Source organism: Haliotis asinina, chromosome 15 (genome assembly GCF_037392515.1).
Source record: "Haliotis asinina isolate JCU_RB_2024 chromosome 15, JCU_Hal_asi_v2, whole genome shotgun sequence".
In the NCBI taxonomy this organism is placed as follows: domain Eukaryota; kingdom Metazoa; phylum Mollusca; class Gastropoda; order Lepetellida; family Haliotidae; genus Haliotis; species Haliotis asinina.
The window spans coordinates 3,673,834-3,698,751 of NC_090294.1; the positions used below are offsets into that span (position 1 = coordinate 3,673,834).

Sequence of the window (24,918 nt, forward strand, 5' to 3'; positions counted from 1 at the left end):
TTCAGGTACTAGTGTAACAATGTTGACAAATGTTGTGCCAGTATGTCCTGAGCACTGAAACCTGAGGCCAACACACCACATCAAAAATGTATCATACACCCTCGGTAAGATGTATGTATACAAATACTCAGCTGAAGACTGTCATAGTAACATAAACATTTCAACTTGAAGCGATATTTATTTCTGTTTTGCTCAGTCAGTCGGTCGGTCGGTCGGTCGGTCGGTCGGTCGGTCGGTCGGTCGGTCGGTCGGTCCGTCCGTCCGTCCGTCCGTCCGTCCGTCCGTCACTCACTCACTCACTCACTCACTCACTCACTCACTCACTCACTCACTCACTCACTCATCTTATGAATTGGATGGGCTGCTAGAGAGATCATTGCTCTAACTGGAATTTTAACCAACATAACAGCAGCAGACACCAGAAATGGGCTTCACAATTGTACCCTTGTGGGGAATCAAACTCAAGCTTTCATGTGACCAGCTAAAGCTTTGACCACAATACTACCCTGCTACTCAGTAAATTAGAATATTAGAGTAGTCTCACCGCACTAAGCAATATATAATGCCCTGACAGGGTATGGTTTCAGATTAACAAATCAGTGGCACTTCAATCTGTGATGGGCAATCAGGGCAGCAGGTCTGACATGTATAATTCATTAATGTCAACAAATGACCCCTCTAACTCCTCCTCTTGATTATCTAATTACTGTGAAACTGGTCTGAGATGTTGTATGTGAGGATGGTTTCATCAATGTAGATCAAATTATTGATGAAAAACAGGAAAGATAACAGCCCAAATCAATAACCTAGGGAGGAATTGTTCTTGAATGAGTGATAAATACACCATTTGTGAATGAAAAAAATATCAACGAGATCTGCATGAGAAAAGTTACAATTTAAGAACAGTTGTAAGCAGTGCTCTCCCCTTCAACTTCCAACAAGTATATTCACAGTTGAGTGCTCAGGACCACACATACTATACAACTCATCTGTACATCTCTCAAGCCTGAAGAAGTGGTGGGATAGGTAGTATTGTGGTTAAAGTATTCTCAAATCAACCTAAAATCCAGGTTTGATTCCCTGCATGGGTGCAATGGGTGGGTTCCCCATTCTGATATGGGTGGAATGTTGCTAAACATGTCATTGAACCACTCACTCACTCACTCACTCACTCACTCACTCACTCACTCACTCACTCACTCACTCACATACTCACATACTGAGAGATACCTGACTTTAGCCCATTATCCCAACAAATCAAGAAGGCTTCTTTCAGCTCGATGTTCCAATCATAAATATTTTACCTATATCACTGATGCTAGCATAAATATCATTTCTGACCCAGGCAAACCAGTAAACCATGCTGAACGATGACTGATCGTCCAGAGAGCCAACCCATCTGATCTGGTCTGATTTAAGGAGCAGCACACATTGCCTGGGACCAACTCCTACGTAGAATAACCATGGTGTGGTGCTACACAAAGGTGACACTTGTCTGATGGCCATTTGTCCTCAGTCCAAATATCTTTTCCATTTATATCCTAGGAAGACACAGGGGTAGGGTACAAAATTAAACATTCCCAGCAGGATGTGAAATAAATTTGGCTACAATAACATATACACCAATCCTTGATATGATAAAATCGAGGGACATATCTTGGATTCCAGACTAAGTGCTCTTGGCAAGAAAAGAGGAATAAATCATATTTTTCTTCAAACTTGCAAGGTCTATTTTCTTGAGCTCAGATATTCAATACAGATATGTAAATTGAAGCATCTTTTTTTTATTGTACAGTGGTCTGTTATCAGTAAAATTACAAGTCATGTATTAAAATAACACTGGATGTGATTTTGTTAACATGAATTGGCAAACTTTAAATTTAAATTTGAGATTTTTAACTGACATTTGCTGTGGACCTGGGTCCAAATATAGGCCTCTGAACAGGTTGACATAAATCCCAGTAAAACCATCAAATGTTGGAGAGTCGGGTTCCTCCATGACAAGTATATTGTGACACATGATCTGACAATATGTGTAATACGACAACATCCTCTGCTTAGTGTCACCTTACAGACTTTTCACTCAAATATTCACGGATGTAAAACCGATTCTGACATTACACTGTGAAATAAGCTGATGTGAAAACATGTAGGTTATCTGGGCCTAACAACGTTCAGGATGACCAGCTATTGCACTGTATGAAAATAGGGAAGTTTGTCTATAACACCATTAAGTTTAAATCTCTGTATAAAACGTGTTCCACTGGAATGACAGGTATGTTATGTGATTCAGGGATAATGGGATATGATTCATAAATACCTGATCAGAATAAACATGTCACAATTGTGCTGGAGGCCATATAGGTATATCAGGTCTCTTGTTATTCATCCTAACTTTTCTGAGGAACCTGGGGTGGCCCAGCTGAACAAGGCACAGCAAACCTACAGAGTTATATCCCTTTAGAACAACATGAGTTTGAGTGAGTGAGTGAGTGAGTGAGTGAGTGAGTGAGTGAGTGAGTTTGGTTTTATGTTGTGTTTTAGCAATATTCCAGCAATATCATGGCTGGGGACTCCAGAAATGGGCTTCAAACATTGTAGTCATGTGGGGAATCCAAACCAGGTCTGAAGCGTGACGAGCAAAATGCTGCAACCACTAAGCTACTCCACCACCCATAATGAGTTTCATTCTCTGATCACCCCTGTTATGTCCTTCATAACATGATACCTGTGCACATTGGTTTCATCAAAGTCATCAAACCTCCATCAGTTCCAGCCTACCTCATATCAAGAGAGATGCTTGACAGCCCGGTGGTGCATGTGTTTGCTCATCACACCAAGGACCTTGGTCTGACTCCCCACTGGGTACAAAGTGCAAATCCCATTTCTAGTGTAATCCACCATAATGTTGCTGGAATATTGCTAAAATCAGTGTAAAACACAATCCACTCACTCACTCAGATCTGAAGCTGAAGTGCTGCAATATAACTTTTAAATCCAATTCACTCACTCACCCTAGTATTTAATCTCCATCATGAAGGCTGTAGCATCACTACTTTAGACAAACCTGAATAAGGCACAAAACAGACATATGGATCTACTGTACTAATGTCCCACAGCAGAAATAACAATAACAGTTTACTTCATTTTGTTAACACATTTTGTGTTTCATCTTGTGCATGTCATGTTTCACAAACTAGAATCTTGGAGAGCAGTCTGAATAATGAATACAAGTGCACCACAAAGCAACTTTGTATATTGTACAGCAAATTGCATGGCTTTTAAAATCAGTGATAATCAAAACTGTCTTGACTGATCAAGCTTATGTTCATTGAAAGAGCAGATTACAAGAACAAATCTTTGTACACATTCCAAATGCATGCCCTAATCTTGGCAAGGCATATTGCTGTCAAACACAACCAAGTAATGTTGTATTGTGGTACAAACTGGCCACAGCGCATTGCACTACAAACTTATAGTAACAGTGTAGTGCAGTAAATCACTGCACAGCCCCCATGTTTTACACAGTTACAGGTTCAAGTGACATGACACATCTACTGACACATACACCAAGCAGACTGGTGTCAATGTCTGAGTGCAGGTGGATGTTTTGGCCATTTGTCTTGAGGATCACATTTCGTCATACATGTAGGCTTGAGAAAATATGTTTTGTTCTCTCAAGTAAATCTACCCTTCTTTGATAACATTTTATAGCTGGTTTAAGATACAAGGTGTAAATCCTTACCCCTAGGTCACACATATTTTATGACAACCAACTCATAACAGATAGCTTTGGGAATAAAAAATGAAGGTGTTTCCACATTTTCTAAGTCTGATAAAGGCGTTATGTGTTGTGCTCTGAAAGATCCACTTGCTCAGTGATTGGACAAAAAGGTCCAGAACTTACAAAGAAAGTTATTTCAATATCTTAAAGAAAATTTGCTTTAAATTGTCTAGTTGGGTAGCCCAGTGGTTAAAGTGTTTCACCATCATATATAAAGAGTTTAATTCCTAACACTGATACCATGTGTTCACCATATTTCTGGTGTCCCCTAATGTGATACTGCAGGAAAAGCAACCTAACAAATTCACTCTGTAAATTCTCCTTTCATGCAATCTACTAACTCCATTTATGTCATATGTTGTTTGGGATACTGGAAATTGTCCAGCTTGTTCCTTTTGTATCTTGCAAGCATTCAGTTCAGCCATGGTTCACCTTCACTTAATACTGGAGTCTATCAACATTCATGGTGACCCCAACAGGTCGGAGGTCAGCCAATAAAAGTCTTCCCAGGGTGAAGTTAACCACTTCCCCTAAATTTATGATCACATGACCAGCAGGGGATGCTTTTTCAATTTTGAGAGGACAAGAAAGTTCATGTGATCCTTCTGTTCACGAGTAAATCCCACGAACTGAATGGACAAGTTTCTTTTTTTAATTTTAATGCAATTCAAGCATACAGATTTTGGAAAAATGCATTACCTTTCCCTTGAAAAAAAATAAATGCAAATTTCAACAATCTTTTTACATACATAACACTTAATGTGACAAAAAGAAAACGAAATATCATGAATATACTTCTGAGTGACTGTTCTTTACACCTATACAATGATAATAAGACATTATACTTATTTCAAACATATCAGACATAGTTTGTAGTTTATAGAATATGGCTACTGTATCTTCATGGAATGCTATGCAATACATATCTTATCTCATCCAATATTTGAGAACAGACAGCAAATTTGGAATATTACATAGCCAAAAAGAATAAAAGAATAAACGAAACGAATACTGGCTCCTAGGTGACTTTGATATTTCCTTACTGCCTCTGTTATAGAGGTGTACAGGACATGGTGGGTTTACTCATGTAACAGTGGCTTGATATCATCAAGAAACTAGACAAATCAGACAGTGAATATCAAGGCAGAGGGACTGACACATGTTATTTGACATACACAGAGGCTGAACAAAGGGTGTATATGCACCTCCTTCAAACATCCCCTCTACCCACGCCCAACTATGAGAGTAGGGACAGGTTTCAAGGACGCCACCTGTCTGATAAATCCAGCCAGCGACATCAACCAGTCAATACCCTAGTCATTTCGGCCACATCAAAGACAAAGAAATACTACACCACATACATAATGATATTTTTTTGATGTAGGAAAACATGAACAATTGTCCTCATACACATACGCTCATTGTGCAGATTTAAACTCTGAAATGAGAAGGGCACAAGTGTGAGCACCATCAAAGCAGCTATTCCGCTACCCGAAAAACACAAATAATAATGCCACCCTGGTATGCTGATAAGCCTTTCAGACAATGTTGACCAGTCTCAAAGCTGCAACAAAGGGCTGTTGGGATTCTGTTTTACTACTGGTGACCCCTGACATGATCCCTGGGTAGGCACTGGCCTGTAAGTAGGGAGCTGAGGGGCTTCCCAGCTATTTGGCCCTATATTGTGTTGAGTGGTCACATTGGTAAACAAACGAAGGCTAATTTCCTGTTTGTAATGTCCCTTGGCCTATTCTCCTAACTGATAAAATTAATACTATCCGATTACAGTTTTCATGACTTCCTAACATGTGTGTGGGTGGATTTATTACTGGAACTTTGTGGTGTGCTTTAGGGGAATACAACCATGAAACAGTGAGTGAGTGAGTGAGTGAGTGAGTGAGTGAGTGAGTGAGTGAGTGGGTGGGTGGGTGGGTGGGTGGGTGGGTGGGTGAGTGAGTGAGTGAGTGAGTGGCTGTTTAGGTAGTTTCACAGCTCTTCTACTAACCTTCTTCAGCTCCTTTTCAACTTGGAATGTATTGTTTGCTTCTTTATTACAGTGGAAGCTGTCTAAACCGGCACTCATCGGGACTGAAGAAATAGTCCAGTTTATACAGCGTGCTGGATTGTAGAGCTGGTGATAAATGTACAAGCCACGGGTGGACCTGAGACTTTATGCTGGTGTTGACAACTTGCTGGATTGGACAGATGCCGGTTTTGACAGCTTCCACTGTATATATATACAGAGACTAAGTCACTCAGGTAACCCTAACCCTAACCCTAACCCTAACCCTAACCCTAACCCTAAACGTGCCTCTCAAAGACGTTAAAATGTTTGAAAAGCCTTAAAAAGCCCAAAATAATACATACAATTCGAGTTGGTGAGTTAGCTGGTAAATGAGAGACTTTGTTACCATGCAAGTGAGACATTCAAGTAACGTAGGTCACAATGGAATACGCCAAAAAGAGGTTTCCCCTCTGGTACCCAGGAATCAAACCCAGGCTTTTATTATCATAGGGAAACACCTTCACCATTTGTCTCTTCAAGTTTTCATTATATATTTTTTATAGATTTTTATTACTATTAACTAATATATTGGGCCTGTCACTATCTCACACAGTAAACCATTTGATAACCCTTAGAAAATACACTTGATATACACTTGATACAATCAAAAGCATATTGTATAGGCAATAAGAGATTATATCTATTGGAAGTCCATGGGTGAAACAGTTAGCAATCTGATGCCTCACCAGTATTATCACAGTGACCTTTAGATCATCACCTCAATCCAGCAAACCGCTGAATGAGAAGCAATCTGTACCATTTGGCAATGACAACAATGACAGATTGGTGATTGGTGATTGGTGATGATGATTTGGGCAAACCATACAAAAGTCACTGATTCTCAGTCATACATATGGAGCTGGCAGAAATATTCAGAAACACTAAGAATATGAGAGTAAACATTCCATGCTGATGAGACAAAGTCTACTGTCTTTCTGAGGAGCTTTTGGCAATGACAACAATGACAGATTGGTGATTGGTGATTGGTGATGATGATTTGGGCAACAGGTCAAACCATAAGAAAGTCACTGATTCTCAGTCATACATATGGAGCTGGCAGAAATATTCAGAAACACTGATGAGACAAAGTCTACTGTCTTTCTGGGGAGCCTTCTCTATACCAAGAGGAAAATGTAAATCATTGTAAACTCACCACACAAAACAAATGACATGTTGCAGTCTAGACAGCAGACCATCTGTTTCATATGGTCTAATATATGTGTCTAATATATGGTCTAATATATATGTCACATATAATATTCGTGTCATTTCATTCTGCTAACATTTCTCTGAAATCTATATTTGTAAATATTTCAAGTTTATATTATTCTTGCCTTCATTATATTGTGTCCATCTTGGCCTTGAAACTTTGCAACAAAAGTTCAGTGTCTCCTCTTCATCTTGAACCTGATTCTGAAACACAACACTGATTTGTTGTTATCAAAGATTACTTAATTGTTTTAAAACTCCACATGTTATAGAAAGCTATAACATCTGAGCATTCAGACAGCTGCTAGTTTCTCACCTTGTTAACATAGCCCACTGTAACAGTGGCAGACCTGTCCTTTATTGAGAGAATTGGTAATCTTAATCCCAGTATGTCATTCACTTCAGATTCATACAGCACACTGTGGTTGCATGTCTTTGATCCAAACAACAATTTGAGAAATAACAATGAATGGTGAAATAATGGCGATTTGTTAAAATATTTGTTAAAAGAGCAAACAACAGAATTCACATTCCCACACTGAAGATTACAATTAAATAAGCTGATTACTGATTTAATTTTGGCAACATGAGTATAAATTCAAGAATATAGGGACATGAAAAATCAATAAAATGTGCAGCTGGTATGCATATCTAACTCTGAAACGCAAGCTTATAACTGAAAGTTGTTGAAAACGTTACTTATAATGTATATACACACAAGCACAATGAAGTTTGTAAGGCTGTCTACAGTAACATACGCTACCAACTTTGACAAGGTCAGATACAACAGAGGGAAAGGTTTGTGGTTGAAATGATGCCACCATTGGGTGACGTAAGTGTGACTGTCGCCCTTCTCCCTTGGTAATTGAAGAGCGCCAGGTCACACACATCGTCCTTCTCCTCATTGTGCCTCCACCGCTGCTGAAACTGGGGGATCATCATCGGTCAGATGTGAAATGAGATAATACACCGTTAGATTAATGCCAGTATCCGCTATTGTGGCCAGTAATGTAAAATATTCCACTCTCTTTGTTGGATTCAGCGACGTGTCTGGACACGAAAGTAGGTTTTATATATAGCCTGTACGTATTTAAATTTTGATAGTCGGGATTGTTCAGGTACGCTTCACGACACACGGTCGTCACAATTATTGCTTATTTCTTTATGTGAAATCAATATTGTGTTGTTTTCAAAGTGACTTTGTAATGATAGTGTAGGACACAGCAAAGTCGTCTGCTAGATTATCGTGCAATCGGTACTTCCGGGTTTGCATATATTGAAAGGTGCCCATTCGCTATATACAATTAAACAAATTGATTTATTCATATAGTGTCCCATCTAATTATGAGGTCCAAATATCATTTAAAAGTATATCACGTTTGTATAGCGAAAACTGACACTTTCAACATGCTGTGTTATTTGAGGTTTGCTGACACACCCACTCCACGTGGTTCCCTTACCGGATGTAAACAACGATCGCGTAAATTCGGGTCGGAACGACGTGCCGTACTTTACCGAAGGAGCTTACCTACGGCTCCGAAGACGTACGTTTTTTGTCGATGTTAGCAGCAGGAAGTGCTTCACGTACAACTTCAAATGTAAGTTAGAATAATATGAGTAGAACGTCGTTTAGACTTATCCAACATTATTCAGATCTGCAAACCTCAGCCACGGCGAAGCACGCATATAACCAATAACAGCAGCACAATACAAGTGTGCTGACAATCAATAAGCGATGAAGAGGACAGGTTACCTGTTGAACTGTGGAACCATTCTATCGGTCTCGGCATATCATAAATTTCCGATTCCGAGACTGGTCCCACTATTTACTGCAGCGATGTGACATTGTTTATTTGATAAGTGTTTCCAATCTCACTGAGCAGTCGACAGCCTCTCTCCTCATCAGTCCATGCACCGGCATGTAATTACAATACCTACATCGTCTCACTGACGAGTATGACTTGACTGAATACACCTGACACCAGTGTAAATGCTAATTGCATGCCAAGTTATTGGGTTTTGATATATTGTCAGTGAATCTCATGCATATACGCTGACATGGTGAACAGATGTTGAAACAAGGTTTTACATACATTTGACAAGAGGGATTTATCACTGATTCATTAACGTAAGAAATAAATTGCTTTCATTCAAACAAGTCCTGAATGAGGCAGTCAAAAGTCAAGCATTTCTAGTTGCACAAGGCATTGTCTTTCAGCCCACTTTATTATTCCTTATATTATACACGTTGCATTACTCAAGGCACAGTGAAACTTGCTCTTTAATGTAGAGTTATTTCCCTTTGGAGAGACAGGATAATGTTTTAAAGAACCATTGTTTTATAAGCAGGTTAATTGAAGTGGGTGAGTTGTTTTGAGCTGATAATGCTTTGATGTAACTGATATACTGGTGGTAGCATCATCAGCCCCATCACACTTATCGGGTGACTTTAACATGAATATTGTACAGGTGGCCCTTGTGTACCAAATGCAGGCTGATCCATAGCATCCAATACTAGTGATGAGATGTGTAGGTATGGCAGTCAAGCAGTACATAATGGCATGGTATATATATATGTCATCATACACCAACAATGTGTGTCACCATTCATGTATTGATCACTGCATTATGTGGTTGTAACATTGAATGTGAACCACTATTGTATATTCATGGTCACACAGTGACACCTAATGTTCAGTTGTGTCGTCAGATGTTTGTCATGCACATGCTAGTGAGCTGACTCACTGCAATATGCCACTTTGTGAAAGTACAACATAAGCCTGTCTCCTCATGATGCATGTGAGATTGTGATCGTGCGGTGGTCCAGTCTTGATTATTTACAGGCGTCGGTAATATGGCTGGAATATTTTCTGGAATGTAGAATTTAGCTAAAAACCAACGGCATTATGTACAGTGCCGATCCTCACACTTCCTCACTGCTCAGGACAACACAAAGAACACAGATGAAGAAATAATCCAAACACTTAATAATTTAACAAACCCTTCTTTATGTAAAGTATCCCCACTGACCCTGTTCATTGTAAGAAACAGGAAGCCATAACAGGCCAATTGTACCCTGTTTTGAAATTAAGTGCAGTCAAAACAACATTACTATGTTAGGCCTCTCTGAACACATATAACTTTGATGAAAAAAAAAACCCTTTAAAATTGAAAAGGAGCCTAAGAGAGATGATTAACCTGGGGAAATATAGACTTGCTTCATTTAGGGCTTTAACAGAAAGCGCTGGATGGAAGGGCAGATAGTGCAGTTCAGGGCAAATGACTGTAAAAAAATGTTTTATTTTATTTGCACTGACTCTTTTCACTTCCTGTTGAAACGATTGTAACACTTTGCGTGTGCTTTTACATAAATGCCCCAGTTATCACCTATAATACACCAAAGTTGTTTTTCAGTGAATATTGTATGCAGTATTTTAAAAAAAGCAGTCTGTTGCGTTGTTAACTGCCCTTCCGAAATACATCAGAGGCAATATCTGTACAGTGCCCTGACTACACTAAGTAAGTACCTGAATAGTCACAGGTCAGTCAAAGTCTGTTTTAAAAGCCTTTTATCACCTGCCAGCAAAGTGTTAATGAGCAGTAAGTTTTGCTGAGGAAATTAAGTTAAGGTGAATCATGTTTTGTTGTGATAACCCTTTTTCTATTTTCACCCAGCTGCCAGAAATGTAGCTGTGACAGATAACTTGCAGTGATGGGGATTAAAGTGGTAATGATAAATAACACAAATGTATCAAGATTTGTTTCAGTAAAGGGGCATGGGTGGCCTAGTTTTTCGGTGTGCCACAATTCTTTAGAGTTATGGCCCTTGTGCAATTGCCAGGATTTGGTGATCATGAATAATCATTGTTTTGTCAGCTGTGTATCTGTGAAGATATAGACATCTAAGTCCTGGATTACTTCGATTTTCCTCCTCTTCCAGGCAAAGCTGACATCTGAAATGCTCATCAGTGTGGCTGAAAAAAAATGTATGAATACACAATACCTTTCAGAAAATGTTCTGATGTAGCACATGTTACATTTGGGATTACTCTTTTCCAGTAATTGTTGACTTTGTGTGTTGGTGATTGGGTGCCTGACTCTGAAAGTATGGGTTCGAATCCCAGATGGGACTCAACCCAACAGAAGTACTGGAATCAGTACTTCACTGAGAGAGGGCAGTCTCAAATATGATATAATAAAATATAATTATACATTATAATACAGTGTGCTCACTGTGTTCAGGTGGTGAAGTGTATAACACCAAACATTATGCTTGTTAATTGACAGTTGCAAACAAAGTAATTATTGAGTCATGTCAAGTTGTGACCAGTCAATAAGGGTTCCATTATATTTTAGAGCACAGAACTTTTATTCGCCCTGTTGTTTGTCATGCTCTGTCCTATCTGATAACACTGCACTATATGTATATTCCTCTGTCCACCAACAATTTAATTTGTTTACAACATTTGTTTCTGACTTGTGATGTGCATGCCATTGTGAAAAGACATTTTTTGGTGATAAGACAAACATTCTGTTTTTGCCCTGTTCTATATTAGACCCCATTTCAAAGCTTTTATTAAGAGCTTAATTATGCCTTAAGTTTTGCACTAGTTACAGGCATATATGGGATCTGTCACCTGAAATTATCAGATTCTGGCATATATTTTTCTTGTTAAGATAACGTTTTGTTCAATATTTTTCTATTTTATTACTAGTTGTAACATACCAAATCATTTCTATTTGAACATGTTTTTCTGTTTATGTTGATTACTCAGGTAATCTAAAGGATGGCCCTTCAACATTTATGCTTTGAAACAGTTGCAGTGATTTTGTTACTGCAGTGAATGACAAGCCTATATACAACTCATCATTGAGTGTAACTGTTTGTCTAGACAGTATGATAATAAACATACAGACAACAAACCACCCTTGAAACGTGGAGCCACAACTTCATTACTGGTCTTGCTAAACATCTCTAGTGCTTTATAGTGAGATTTTGACCAGCCCCTTAACGCCATGATAACAGTATTTCAATAGAAAATAATTATTCCCTGAGCATAAACATGATATAAGTGCACCAGCTCTTCCAGGATGACTGTGCATGACATTTTCTTTCTTGTTTTTGGGTGTCATTTCTGGGTTAAAAATGTAAAATTAAATTTTATTGCGATAAAAATCAATACTAATCAGAATATTTAATTTTACTTTTATGAGCAATTTGCCCTTTGAAAATTAGAATCACAATTTGCCTATGCCTTTGTTAGGACACAACAACAAATGTTATGTGAAAATAATATATATTGCAGGAAGTCTCCTCTGTTCGGATAGATTTTAAAGATATTTGAATGTGGTTTAATTTGTTGTATATTGACAGCATTAGCCATTCTTCAATCATAAACAGGGCTACAGATAATTTTTCAACATGAGTATGTACTCATTTTGTAAATATGAGAGTACTGGGAAAAATTATAGTACTAAATGGAACTTAATGGCGTGTAAGTAATCTCGTGTTTCGTTTCACATATGCACCACAACATTGCTACTCTTGTGTAAACAGGTCATTAAACAATAAAGCAATACTTTTTCAGATAAATACGTCCATAAATGATTCAAAGACCATACACCATTGCTGTGGTGTGTATCAGCTACGTTTTCTGATTTTTTTTCTATCATATCATGCATATTTTTTATCTGTACACACGCCAATGCGGACCTTATCTGGAGCCCTGCATATATATTTACAAAGTGGCATTTTTGCACTGGATGTGTTAATGGAAATAATTCAGAAGGCCCTCAGTGGTAGTAATTGTTGTTCTGTGACATTTTGTCAATTTGGTATTTCCAGTGTGTAGACATAATGTCCTTGTTAGTTGATCAGTCGCAAGTTCAGACACACAGAGTAATCATGTAATTGATTGACTGCTCTGATTACACTCATCAGTGTACACTGTACAGATAGACGGTTTTAGTGTTGGTAGTGTTACCATGGTAATCGGTACATGTTGTGTTAGACAGTCAGTTGTATGGTTGCCATGGGATCAGTGTATGTTATGTGGATGGTCTGTTACCAAGGTAATCAGTATAAGCTGTGTGGATGGTTGTTGATCATAATTTATCAAATAATGCTCATTTATTATATTTGCTGATCTCCTTACCAACCTGACTGTGTTTTTAAAGGCCTATATCCCATAATACATGCATGTTAGACCTCCACTTCCAGAAACAACTTTGAGTGATTGAGAAAGGTCACATATATATTTATGTACAGTGCATATATTTGGTACATGGATGTTTGCATCCTGACTCAGCATGCTATTTGATCACGGTGCAGAATGTCATCCAAATGATTGTGTACATACCATTTTCATCATCTGACAGAGACACTGCACACAGTTAAGTACTGATAAATTCATAACTCTGATGGATTTCATTTCCCACTTATATATTTCACATGTGTTGGATGTATCATTCATAGCCTTGATGCTTGTATCAGTCCAACGGATCAGGACGAATTTCAGCAAGTATATTCTCTAGTGTCTCCTGAGTGAGCAGACGTGTTTTTCAGTGAGTACATTCATTTTCAAAGTCAGCTTGGAACATCTGTACACTCATTTGCTTGTGTTAGTGGTCAGGGAAGGAAATGTTTTTAAGTTTAAGTTCATTGAAAAAATAAAATATCTTTTGTTTCTCCAGTTTAAGAATTCATGATGGCTGAAGATCAGCAGACGTCAAAGAAGTCTCTGGAGAGGTCTGTGAGCACTCCATTCAGGATGTACAAGAGAGAGCCGAATAGGAGGTCAGTTGCTTATTGGCTAGTTGTTCTGTTGTGAATTTTATAATGTTGTTCCACATAATTGTTTATAATTGAGTATTCTGTCATATGTAATCATTCTCATTTGGTAATTCTGTTTTTTTCGTTAAAGTAGTTTTTGCTTTAAGATCTTTTCATTGGTTGTGTGACACCAATAAGTACAATTTCAAACAAACAAACCTGCTGTTAGCCGGGTTCCAACATGTATTTCGTCTCTTGTTGATCCCTTGTCTGTGGCACCATACCCATGCTAACCCATTTCATCAAAATGTTGACCATCCATGACATGCTTAGGTCCAGACTGACATTTAGTCTCTGGAAATATTTAGTTCTGAGAGAAACTTGCAGCATCTATTCAAAAACATGTGATGGGAGAACCTGTGATTTGCTTCATTTAGAACTTAAGTATGACAGTAGGTTATATGTGGAAGTGAACATAATATCATTTAGGACTGTGAGCTCAACTATCTTTAGGCTTTGTAAGGAAGACTAGAACTCTTTACTCTGTAACTAGGACTTGAGAACATCACTGTAACTAAGCCTAGAAGCCATTACTCTGTAACTAAGTGTAAAACCCATTACTCTGTAACCAACATTAGAACATATTACTAGGTAACTAAGACTGGAGCTAATTGCTCTGTAAGTAAGATGAGAACCCATTACTCTGTAACTAAGCCTAGAAGCCGTTACTCTGTAACTAAGATTAGAACATATTACTCTGTAACTAAGCCTAGAAGCTGTTAGTCTGTAACTAAGATTAGAACCCATTACTCTGTAACAAAGTCTAGAACCCGTTACTCTGTAACTAAGATTAGTTACCCAGACTAAATCCCATTACTATGGTACTGAGATAAGAACATATTACTCTGTAACTACGATTAGTACATATTACTCTGTAACACACACTAGAACTCTTTTCAGATGTTTTTTTCAAGCCATCATACAGAGGCTTGTTATTACCATTTTGAATGTCTGCAGACTCAAATTCTAGGATGAATTACAATCTACAGTTTAACAACAAAGAATCGAATGCTCCAGTTTAAAATAAGATGCCAATAATTTGTGTGGGGTGTGTGTAATCTTACTCTGCCAGATTTCATCTCCTGACACCAGTCTGCAAATAATCAAGTTTGGATCTGACAATCAGTGATTGATATCATGGACAGCACCAACTCACTCTCTCACTCACACTCTCACTCACTCACCCACCCACCCACCCACTCACTCACTCACTCACTCACACTTCTTCTTTTCTTCTTTTCCAGAGTGTTTGTGAACAGAGGCTTGATGCTGGAGAAGGTGAAGTTCTTTGGCTTTGACATGGACTACACCCTGGCAGGTAAGACCCCTCATGGAAATGTTTCGCTTTCAGGATTTATCACAAGGAAAACCTTCACTTCAGGTTCAAGGAAACTATCTGCACTCAACTTTCACCTTCATGTTTGGTTTTGGGAGATCATCAGTGACATGATAATGGCTGATTGTATCCTTTTCAGTCATTCTTGATTCAGGGTTGGTCACATAAGGATTAAAATGACATCATTGAAGACATATATACTGGACACAAATAGTAAGGGATATAACTAAATTTTGAAATTATTAATAATCATCCATATAATCATTAACACTGATGAAATAACAATCATAAAAATACCAATATCCCTAACTTATTTTTTCCAGTACATATGTGCTATAAATGTAGAATGTGTATATAATAAGGATCATTTTGTTGAAACCATTTTATGTTACTTTATGGTTACCACCATTCTTGTAGAAAATATTCAAAACCAGTGGTTTGGGAAACAGTTTTAGATTTCATCAGCTTCTGGATCTCTGCACAGACCGAGACTCTTTTTCAATTGAAATGTTGTCATTTGATTCATAAGGAGAGAGTCTTATGGATGTCAGCTTCTTTATTATGATAAAACTCTCTTCCTTATATATATCTCTTCTAAATGCCATTCAAAGGCTTGTTTCTATGGAAAAAAACCCAGTACATATTCAGGGAATAAGTCTGCTAAAAATAGATTCAAAACTATGACAGGGCTATAACAACATTAACTGAAAAAGGGAATCTTTGACCTGTGTTCCATGGGCTTGGTGGTTCTGGATCCGATTAGGATCAAGGGTTGAAAGAGGTGAATTGTTGGATCAGATAATCAGGTGATGATTTGGTTACCTACATGGTCATTTGCACCTGAGGATGTGGATAACTGCTCGTGACATCACTCACTGGATTGTCTGGTTCACACTTCAGTCTGTCATTATATAGTTTGCCATGAAGAGCTACAATAGTGCTGATGTTGCAGGAAACTACTGTCTCTCACTCATATGGCTTGAATATTGCTGAATGTGGATTAGAACAACAACAAAAAAATAGGTTTTGGAACACATGGTGTATGAGAAGACACAATTCCCATGAAATGTGCATAACAGGACAAGCTATGGATCAAAATGTTGAGGAGACTGCCTGCCTTGTCATTTCACCTGTCACAGTCTAAGCCTATCGTGGAGCCCCTTAAGTCCTGGGATCTGTATGTTTATCTATCTCACCTGGCCCTTTTGTTAAGACTTTTCCAGGGACCAGTTACGATCCCAGGCTAACCAGTGTAGCAACCAAGGTATTTCTTCCTACCCTCTGCTTGATGCATCGTTTTGACTTGTGTTATCAGCAATGTGCAAAATGGGAAGGGTTTGGGTAAAGAATTATTTTGGTAAAGAACAAACAAAGTATTTGTTTATGCTTCACTTAATTTCAAGAACTTCCTCCAAAATAAACTAATTTTGATTCTTCATGTGTGGCAGTTAATGTAGTTAGTGATATATCTGGGTTATTATCTAATGAATCAGTTAGTGTGTGAGTATGGTTTTATTTAAACTTGCTCAAGTCTCTAAGGTAATAATTAATAGTTTGAATGAAAATTTAAATAAATATATAAATAAGAGGCAGGCATCCTGTAATGTCCGCTTATCTGAACTTGCCTTTTTAAATGATAGAATTGATACATATACACTGGGCTTGGGATTCAGTACCGCCTTGGAGCAAGGCAAGATTTGATGTCACCCTTTGCAGGATTCCACATGATGGCACATCAGAGATGGACTTTGCACACTGTAGTCAAGTGGGGCATCACCAAGCACCTGACGTCACTGTGACAGGTTCACTTTAAAATATAACTTTAGCACTTTCTTAGATAGTTGTTGTTATGAATGTTTTTCTTTGTATTTATAATAAACAAAATACAGACAATCTCTTGCATTTTAAAGTTTGTATTTGACTTTAATGTCATGATAAATTTCATCTCAATATTGTCTTGTATGTATTTCTTTTTTACTTATAAAAATAATGTTTGCATTTTCAGTCGCCATATTTGTACATTTGTTATCTTGACATCCTAATAAGTTTTAAAATTGCAGTTTCACCTTCAACGGTAAATGTCTTCATGCTCATGTGAACAGGCAACCTGAAAACCCCTCTCTCTATAACAAATTAGCCCTCTCAATGTGCATGTATATTGGCCGCCCCATGAGGGGGAGCCCGGATGCAGCAATTGTTTGTAGAAATACACGTTGTTTTGCTTGTACGCCAGCTTTCCTCTCTTCTACCCTGAATACCCGATCAAGTTTTATCACAAGAGCTCCAGATTTTGGGTCGTGACCCCACCCTGGATATTTAAGCCCTCGAGTCCTGTCGCATCCTGGAGTCCTACACCTGCTGCTCCCTGTTTGCAATGACAAACTTTTTCTTCTGGACCAATCAGAGAGCAGCACATTTTAAGTGATGCTTTTTGGTTGGTTAAAAGTTTGGTCACATCATGTCATCCTAACAGTTATTGGGCAAGCACTATCAGGTTGTTTTGTTTGATATCTGGATTTAATGATATGCGGTTTAATGTAAGATTGTTTGCACAGGGGGGAAAAGCGTGTCTTAGACACAAATAACTTCAGTGGACTTGGTCACGCTGTTATGAAATATTTTTTATGTGTTTTGCAGCTCATTTTGTGAGCCTTTGTACAATTCTTTATATTATACAATGGGGAAAGAATTTGAGTTCAGTATACAAGTTTTAAAACTGCAAAATAAACAAAGTAAACAGAAACACATTTTCTTGGGTCTGTTTATGTTTATGAGATGCAATTTGTTTTTCTCTTTCTGTTCTCATATACCGGTAGTTGATACCTCTTTACATTCAAACTTGTATGTTTATTTTAAAAGACACTATTTTACGCGTTGTGGGAACTAGCTGCTTCCTCATTCATCAACTTTGGACATTTAAACTTTGTGGCTCATGGTTGTGATCTGCTAGAAATGGAGGGTTGTATTACACAAATGGAACTGTAGAAGGATCTGCTCTCAAGTCTAGGTGGCTTGTTATCAGCCTTGTCCCAGGTCTAGAATACTAGCTCAATCATTGTGTCCAGTGATCACAACAAACAAGATACCCTCTCTCCAGTTTTAAGTGATTTCCACTGAGATTTGAGGGTCATGAGGGTTGTTTTCAAGCTTCTGTTCTATACATACTATTGAAAATAAGCTTAAAAAAACCTGATGTGTTTCAGGTAATCATAGTTGGCCTTTAGTTGATGGGTATTACAACACAAAGCCTTCCCACTGTGTGTTTTGCTTAACTTTTTTTTCAAGTAGTATATCGTACCTGACTATCTTTGTGTTTTAGTCTTCATAAGGTTTGATTGTCATGTCAGTCTTTATATGATTTAAAATGCAAATTCAAATTGTTTTTTTACCTCCAACTTTATCAGTTATAAGTTTTAATGAGATTTATGGTTCTTATAAAAGCTTATATCACATGATAATATATACGATAACTGAGAATTAGTTTTATGTTAAAAGACTGTATCACAAGTTTATATTTGTATGTGTGTTTTATCAACACATGTGATAATGAGAGTAATATCTGAGTTATCACCTATCTCATTATAAACATCCCTCTGAGTTAGTGATATAAATATTCTGACTCATTCAGTGAATAGTTTCACAAAATTTAAATGAGAGTGTTGGCGATTCCATTCACATACACCCATTTATTTCTAAAGTTCTCATTAGTAACTTGATAATTAGCTTGTCATTAATTATTTTCTGAGATTGAATGTAGTGACACTCCTGTGAGTTAGCAGTGAAATAAGAGGGTAATTAATCAGCTTTCTACGGGACTTCAGAGATTTCAGGCAAACCGAGGAATAAAATCATTTGTGTCTTGATTGATGAGGTGCTGGTGACTTAACCCTTTCAAAGCTGTTTTTTATGATGTCTTTTATCAGCTTGAGTTTGTATCACTGAAATGATTAAATTTTTTGGTCACAAAAACGAGGTATGTGTTCGACAAGTTCAGTTCTCATCTGATATTTTTGCTATGGTTAATGCATTGACATTATTTCTTTCCTCTAGCTTTGGAGTGTCTTTTTTTCAGGGTAAAATATGGATGTTGAATGTCTGTATGTTTGTACAGATGTGAAAAAACACTAGATGTGGATTTTTGAAAGGTATTTATTGCTGTAGATGTATTTTGTTAAGCTTGTTTAAATCATTCATGTTTTAAGTTGTAATTAATTTTTCAATCACTCTAAACTATTTTCTACACCTCTATTCCATAATAATGTAAGCTATTGTCTGTTTGCGTAAACATGTATTATGTTTACATACACTTATGTATGTACATATATATGTGATCATGTATATATATTATATTGTAAAGGAACTCAAGTTGTGGTTCACGATAATGCCAGTTTAGATAAATACATTTCATCTGCACTATATAGCAAGGGCCTGGGACCATGGTAGACTAACAACTATTCTCTGAAATGAACATATTTTACAGAAAAAAAAACAGTTCAGCATAGAAAAATATATTGAAAAGGAGCCCTGAGACTTTTTTCATTAACTGAAGAAATCTAGACTGGCTACATATCCTAGACTTGCATGTGCTTTCTTGGATATGTTAGTTTCAGTGAGTGAGTATGGCTTAACACCGCTCTCAACAGTATTCCAGCAACATCGCAGCGGGGGACACCAGAAATGGGCTTCACATGTTGTTCCCATTTGGGGACTCGAACCCAGGTCCTAGGCATGATGAGCCAATGCTTTAACTGCTAGGCTACCCCACCACCCCTGTTAGTTTCAGGATCTGAATGATAGGCTAGGACTGTATCATAGACTAGGAACATGGACCAGAGTTCGTTTGAAGCATGTTCCTAATAAACCTAGTAAAATGTACATATTTAATTAACTGGTTTATGTATTCTGATACATATGAATAGCTTATTCTGCTGGTCTGACAGAGTACATTTATGTAACCAGTTTGCATGTAGTGGATGTCAATAAATTCTCTGTAGGGTGCATGTTTCAGTAGCAACTTCACCCCAAGAACAAATCCATGTATATCTTCGAGAATATCAGTTTCCACCTTCATCAAAGTCCATGTTTTCTCTGCAGCGTTAGTGAATATGAAATCAAAATGACTGCCACATTTTAAGAAATTAAATTCACTCTTTTCTTTGGTTTTCTTTGCATCTCCTGTTTTCTCTAGAGGTTGAGACAGACATTATTATGTACCCTTGACTTCTGTCTTGAGAGAAACTGGTATTGTAAATTAAATAGCTCCATTTTGATATTGGATGTCTGATACAGAAATAAATTGTCATCTAAAATTTCATCCATAGTAATATGGGTGGTGCTGAAATGAGATGGGGGTTTTATGCTGTGTTGAATCCGGCCGTGCTTTCATGAATGCAGTGCAGGTCCTTCGAGGATAGGTTCACAGTCGACTGTGCCAATTTGCAAGATGTGGGTGAAGCAAGCGTGCCCTCAATGAGACTGTTACTGTGGGGGTTTTACTCAATGTTCTGGCATTTTCTTAGTGAAAGAGAATGAGAGCCTAACCTCTGCTAGGAGATATGACTGACAAGATGAAGATTTGGTGAAAAAGTCTTTTAAGTTTGTTTCCCTTTGGGGATTATATTTGAAAAGTGTATAAGAGGGTCGGAGGGGTTGTCGATTGAAAGTGAAATAACAAAAGTGTTGATGCTGTCATTTGAAGTATTCACAGGGCTTTCTTTCACAGGTTGTTCTTCCGCAAGATGTGTTCACTGCCTCAGTATTCATTAAAGTATAAGGACCTTGACATTAATAATTTTATAGTTAATAAAAATTGATTGTTATCATTCATAAAAATACAACTTTTGTATTTGAACAATTGGTTAGTTTTATGATTAAACAGGGGAGTTGGATAGGAAGTTACTACAACACATGAATTAACGATTCAAGCCACACATCAAGCAAGTTATGTGACAATAAAATACAAAATCCTTTGAAATTGGTATAGATTATGTGACACACATTCTGTTCAGTAATGAGCTGTACCTGGCCATAGTGTTGGAACAAAGGCTTTCAGATCTTCAACACTTAATGTCAGGTTCCATTGGCAGTTCAAAGAGACCTATTTCCAGGCTTCAATAAATACTTGACCACAATATGGATTAAGGACAAAAATTAAGTGTTCTTTAAACAGAGTGACAGTGTTCACCCCAATGCTTAACTCACTATAGTGATGGGCATTCAGGGGTGCTCTTTGATAATTATTTTGCCATTATAGAATAAGAGATGTGATCTTAACAAACTGTGAGAATTTTGATAAACAATATTGATTGTGGACTTGTACACCAGCCCATTCTGGTTATTATGTCATCACTGTCAACAGAATTTGTGTACTTGTAATGACATATATACATTTGCATAGAAAAGTGTCTTGAATGATATGTTTTGTTTTGTTTATTGATTTATCAGGCGAGATTGTATTCGTGTGCTCCTTGGAATAATTCATTTACAGATATATTAGTATTTTGATGTAAGAGATATCAATACGGTTTTGATAGGGCATTTAGAATTTAAGAGTATATTTGCGGAATTATCAATATTTCTAATCCCGATATGTAGCATTTCAGTGTAAAGAGAACCAAATGTAAACTTGATCTTGTTATGTAAAGCCACACTGAGACTTTTGAGTCTTATCATCCTGTGGAAGAAGAGAAAATTACATAGCAGAGTAGTACTCATAAAGATCATCATTTCTATTCTTATTATTTTTCAAAACTATGAAATGTGTAATTTAAGTGAGATTTATGTAAGAAAATAGATGCATACTACAAGAAAAGTTTAATACTCTTCCCGAGATAGGCCTTACAAGACGTGGGCGGCAAGGTGACTTTCTGGTGTCAGCACCATAGAAGATTTCTACATAGGATAGTGGAGAGGAAAGGACACTCACTTGCCCAGATAACTCACACCCTCCCACCACTCACTCCCTCCCACCACTCACTCACTCTCTAACTCATCCACTCACCCATCCACTCTCTCACTCTCTCACTTATCCGCTCACTCTCTAACTCATCCACTCACTCTGTAACTCATCCACTCACCCACCCACTCTCTAGCTCATCCACTCACCCACACACTCTCTAACTCATCCACTCACCCACCCACTCTCTCACTCTAACTCATCCACTCACCCACCCACTTTCTCACTCTAACTCATCCACTCACCCACCCACTCCCTCGCTCATGTATTTTTCACAAGTATTTCTTAAATTACTTTAGTTAAATATATACATAACCCAATTCAAACTCAGTCACTGTCTGTCTGCCCTCTTGAAATACCTTTTGTCCTTCAGCATGAGGCTTAGACTTTGACCATTCATTCTTGGAGTGAAAGATAATATGTAATTCCCTGAAACACGTTGGTTATTTTTTAGTTATTCAATGGTGACAGGCGCAGCTACCACCCACCTGTAAAGTCCAGTTTGTGGGATTAAATGCCAATCTCTAAAGGTATCTTTTTCCATATCTATCAAGTAAAAGTAAACAAAGAGACTGAAGACAGCTTGGCTGTCAACACGTAAAGGTCAAATGGCAGTCCACTCTGACCTTGTAAATATGTATGGCCGGAATATGCAAACATGAAATGATGGAAAGCTTATCAGGAATTTTGACTTTTTAAGTTTGCAAAGTCAATGCCTGTGTAAGTTAGCATCGTAAATCACAATTCTTATGTTTCTTCAGGTTATTTGTCAGTGTTTGTGAAGGTTCTTATGGCATTTCATGATTGATATATTTTCTCAGAGTTTCACATCTTTGCACCTGTTATTCTGTTTAAGGTGATGCCATTTCTTAGTATGTTAGTTTTTATCTCAGTTAGGTCTTCTGTAGTGTATCAGTTATCAGTTATCAGTTATCAAGATTAAATAATTTTGTCTTTTTGGGTAATGCTGGAAACTTAAAGTAGTCTCATAGACATGTGAGACATGGTAAGAGTTCCACTTTTAGACATAGTGGACCTCACTCTTAGTCTGTCTCGCAGTCTCTGAACCACATTGTTTTACCTACTGCCCAGCCTCCTCTGCAGTTCTAAAGCCCTAAATAAAGCAAGTCTAGATTTCCTTAGGTTCTGAATCTCTGGTCTCCCTGGGTCTACTTTTCAATTACAATTGGTTTGTTTGTTGTTATCAAAATTATATGTATTTAGGGACTAAGGATTAGTCTAACATCTATCTCTCCGTCTCCTTCTCTCTCTTTATCTCTCTTTCTTGCTCTCTTCTCTCTCTTACTCTCTTTGTGTTTCTTCTTTCTTGCTTTTCTATCTCTTCTCTCTCTCCTTCCCTCCTTAAGGTAGCTGTAAAAATGATAACTTACTGTCTACTCTTAAACGTTGTTACAAATTGATTCATTTCACTACTACAAAGTTTAATCATGATCACGAATTTGCTACACTCTCAGAAAAAGAACAATTTTTTAATGATTTTCACAAACTGAAGTTTAATAATTTCCAAAATATGTCATAATATTTACATTCATAAATGAATTCTGTGTATTACCATAGTATTACCGTTCTGAGTATTACCATAAGTGTTTCCATATGATTATACTACATATGCTTTGAAAACTGTTACAATGTACATCATTTATATATGAAATTTATTGGTTGATTTGAGAATATTGCCACTCTTGCTTCATGGAGTGCTATGCAATAAATTATTGTATCTATGGTAGATGCACATACTACAAAAACAGCCTCAGAAGGGTGTGTTAACATTTAAGATTTTTCTTCAGGGTCAGTATGACAGACTAGATTAAGTACACAGGCCATTGTTCTTTCGATGAAATGTATGGACCGTAAGTATTCACAGAAAATGTTTTTGTGACAAGATATTGCCATTATCAAGTCAGTAAACAACCTACTTGACCAAATAAAACCAACCATGACTGGCAGCAGGATGTTTTTTTTTCAATCCCTCTAATCATATTTCACCTCCTTCCCCCACCCCCACCCCCACCCCCACCTAGACCCCCACCTTAAACTGGTTCCGATCAACAATTGCATATAGTTTTCCGTGTGAACATCTTGTTCCATTCAAGCAGAAAATAACCACGGTTCTAAGAAAATCTTTTGAGGGTTAAGTCTTTCTTCAAACAAAATTGTCAGAATTGACAACAAATCTTCCCACTCTTCAGTGTATAACCTTTTGTTGCTGTGGAGATTAGAATCTGTGTGCTGTGTCTGTCTGTGTACAGTGAGGTCTGATATAGATCTCGCATGTCAACTTGTTGCTTGTATGTTTAAATTGGTAATGGCAGTAAGGTCCAGTGCTTAGATCGTGGTCCACTGACACACTATCAGCTTCCTGCTCACTGGCATTGGCTCAACACAGTCGTCTATTTAAAAAACAATGTATTGTCCTTAATGTGATGTTTCAATAGTTTCCTGTGGAGTAGTATTGGGTTGTGATTGCTTTGTACACATTCACAGTATCAAGATTATCTTTGTTCTGAATTTGAGTGATGTTGCTTTGAAAATGAAACTTGCCGGTATTTTGGATAGGTTTTACTTGATACTTGTCTATTTAAAGTTCAAATTAATATAAAATGCTTTGAAATTGCTTCAACAATTTCTGTTGACAAGATAACTTACGTAAAAAGTTCTTAAAGATGAACTGCAATGTTCTGCACATCAGTGGTAAAATATTTCGTGGAAGAAAAAC

At 37.4% G+C, this 24,918-nt stretch overlaps 1 protein-coding gene across 2 annotated transcripts in view; it reads left to right on the plus strand.

The window, feature by feature from the left end:
• Positions 1 to 8,524: 8,524 nt before the first annotated feature.
• The window catches only part of LOC137265440 (cytosolic purine 5'-nucleotidase-like), a 149,894-nt gene continuing 133,500 nt past the window's right edge, over positions 8,525 to 24,918 (plus strand). The window contains exons 1-3 of one of the 2 annotated variants that reach the window (XM_067800839.1): positions 8,525 to 8,656; positions 13,752 to 13,854; positions 15,135 to 15,208. In XM_067800839.1, the coding sequence (XP_067656940.1) occupies positions 13,763 to 13,854; positions 15,135 to 15,208 (166 nt within the window). In that variant the 5' untranslated portion in view covers positions 8,525 to 8,656; positions 13,752 to 13,762. Of the gene's footprint in view, positions 8,657 to 9,128; positions 9,187 to 13,751; positions 13,855 to 15,134; positions 15,209 to 24,918 lie in introns of those variants that run through there. The other variant, XM_067800838.1, reaches the window with a different exon arrangement.